General features: G+C 31.6%; 1 protein-coding gene across 1 annotated transcript; it reads left to right on the forward strand.

Annotated features, from left to right (window-relative positions):
• Positions 1-43: 43 nt before the first annotated feature.
• med29 (mediator complex subunit 29) lies at positions 44-1,581 on the forward strand. Its single transcript, XM_058745152.1, has 4 exons — positions 44-228; positions 320-390; positions 1,104-1,188; positions 1,275-1,581. The coding sequence occupies exons 1-4, from the start codon at positions 49-51 to the stop codon at positions 1,497-1,499; spliced, it is 561 nt and encodes a 186-aa protein (XP_058601135.1). The 5' UTR covers positions 44-48; the 3' UTR covers positions 1,500-1,581.
• Positions 1,582-2,586: the final 1,005 nt, after the last annotated feature.

Genomic DNA, 2,586 nt, shown 5'->3' on the forward strand with positions numbered 1-2,586 from the left:
GATAGCTTCTACCGGAAGCAGTCGAGTTTCTTCTTAATCATAGCAACAATGGCGTCGCAGCAGCAGATGGTCGCTAACAGCGCTCAGATGGGCGTTCAGCAAGCGGCCGTTTTACAGCAACCTCAATCTCAACAACAGCAGCAACAACAGCAGCTCAGTCAACAACAAGATTTCGATCCAGTTCACAGATTCAAAATGCTGATTCCTCTGCTCAAAGATAGTTTACAGGTTTGTTTTGGTGCCTTTCATTGAACGTGAGAGCTGAAAGTACGGGTTTGAAATAAAATACTAACATTAATTTACAATTGTATGTTTTCAGAACGTCATGACCATTGCTTCACAAAATTTTGGACACAATGCAGCTATTGACAACGGCTTAAATACAACAGAGTAAGATTCTTATTATTATGTAAATAACATAATATGAATATGTAATTAGCACATACTTATGTATGTTGTATGTGTGTACATGCCTGTTCTATCTATTAATGTACATAAATGTATGGAAACCTGTTGTTGTTTTTTTTTGCAGAAAACAAATCAGATAATTGCACTGATCTATATGACTCTTATTATAGATCAGTGGATAATTGTGACTTTTTAATCACTCAATTGTGACTCTTAAAAAAAAAAAATAGGTGCGTTTTTCTCACAATAAGTTTATATCTCACAGTTCAGACTTTTTTCTCAAAATTCTAAGTTTACATCACGCAATTCTGTTTTGTTTACGCCACGGAATGAAACATAAGAAAGTAATTGTGATAAATAAATATATATATATATATATATATATATATATATATATATATATATATATATAATTATTTATTTTATTTTTTCTCACAATTCATTTGTGATTTTTCTGCTCAGAATTGTGCGTTTATAGATCTCACAATTCTGAGGTTTTTTTTTTTCGCAGAATTGTGAGCTATAAACTCAGAAATGCAAGAAAAATAGTTTTAATTGTGAGTTAAAATGTCTCAATTATATTAATTTATTCATTTTTTAATACTGTGGCATGAATATGCTTCAATAGAAAGATTTATGGATGCTTAAACCAAGAACTAATATTTAAAAAATATATTTCATCTCTCAAAATATAGGAAGGGTAATGATGCAGCAGTTCAGCGGTTTGACAAAAGTTTAGAGGAGTTTTATGCTCTCTGTGATCAACTGGAGCTCTGCCTGGTAGGCACCTGCTGTGATTCTTTAAAAAAAATGTCATTCAAAGATCTTGTTTGATTTCGATTAACATTGACATTTTGTTTTTCCAGCGGCTGGCCCACGAGTGCCTGTCGCAGAGCATAGACAGCACAAAGCACTCTCCAAATCTCGTACCTACAGCCACCAAGCCGGACACAGTGCAAACAGAGTCTCTGTCTTACTCTCAGTATCTCAGTATGATAAAATCACAGATTTCATGTGCTAAAGACATTCATAATGCTCTCTTAGAGTGTTCCAAAAAGATTGCTGGGAAGGGTCAAGGAGCTTGTAATTAGTAGCTGCCAACTGTATTTAGTTTGCTTTTTTGTTTGTATTTTACATAGCTTTGATGCTGATTAAAGAATATATTTTTTTGTATTTTCAGTTCCTTTTGTCTGTTTTGTCTGGTGACAAATGTACTCGTACAATTAAATTTATATATTCTTGAAAAGAAATTTGTGTGTGTTTATAATATACTTTTTGATCTAATAAGCTACTTATGTGTCCTGTCTACTCAATTGCAAAAAAATATTTTAGTATTATTTATATACTATGGTTATTTAATATTATTCAGTAATATTTATTCATATTTACAATTAGCTTTTATTATTATTATTATTATTATTTGTAATTGCATGTCCTGTAATTTGAGTTTTTATATATATATATTTTGTTTAGCTTTAACTACATTTTATTAATTTTTTATCCAATAATTATATTTAATTTCAGATTTATTTGAATTAAAGAAATTTATTTTGAATGACTTACATTTCAGCATTAACAAACTCCTTTGTGGGTTGATACTTTAACTGTAGTCCAGTCATGCTTCTCTTTTAAGATCTGTAAAATCTGCGTTTTTATTTTCTCTCCAATAAAGATGTGAATAGAGATCATTTGAAACCAACTTGTTATACAGAAACATCACTTATGCAAACAAAATACAACTGAGTAGGACACAACACTTGAGATGAAGTGCACTGAACACAAGGATCCTTCGACCAGATCCATTATATGGTTTGTAGTGGGGGTTTTTTTATTTTTTTTTTTATTTTTTTTTTATGGTTTTGAATTATTTTTCTGCAGTAATTTGAATCCCACTGTCCCCGCACAAGTGTGTTTTGAGTGGATTATACAATTCAGTACATCACTTATCATGAAGCAGCCTCTTTCATTGATGACCTGCACTTTTAAGGGCACACTAAAACTGGAAGAAAATATTACGATTACTACATTTTTTGTTTACCAGTTTATTAAAACGTTCGTAGTATCAATTCGTTCCCTTGTAATTTCAAATTTCTCCTTGAGAGGCGCTAGAAACTTTTCTCACTGCTTTTGTCAAAGCAAAGAGAAGAAGTCGTTCCGGGTTCTGATTGGTCGAGCCGT

This window comes from Onychostoma macrolepis, chromosome 15 (assembly GCF_012432095.1).
Source record: "Onychostoma macrolepis isolate SWU-2019 chromosome 15, ASM1243209v1, whole genome shotgun sequence".
NCBI classification, from domain to species: Eukaryota; Metazoa; Chordata; class Actinopteri; order Cypriniformes; family Cyprinidae; genus Onychostoma; species Onychostoma macrolepis.

Bases quoted from the DNA above. Each gene is read 5' to 3' on its own strand.
- med29 (XM_058745152.1), top strand. From the start codon at position 49: ATGGCGTCGCAGCAGCAGATGGTCGCTAACAGCGCTCAGATGGGCGTT. The intron at 391-1,103 runs GTAAGATTCTTA...CTCAAAATATAG, and splicing joins AACGGCTTAAATACAACAGA to GAAGGGTAATGATGCAGCAG. The intron at 1,189-1,274 runs GTAGGCACCTGC...TTGTTTTTCCAG, and splicing joins ATCAACTGGAGCTCTGCCTG to CGGCTGGCCCACGAGTGCCT.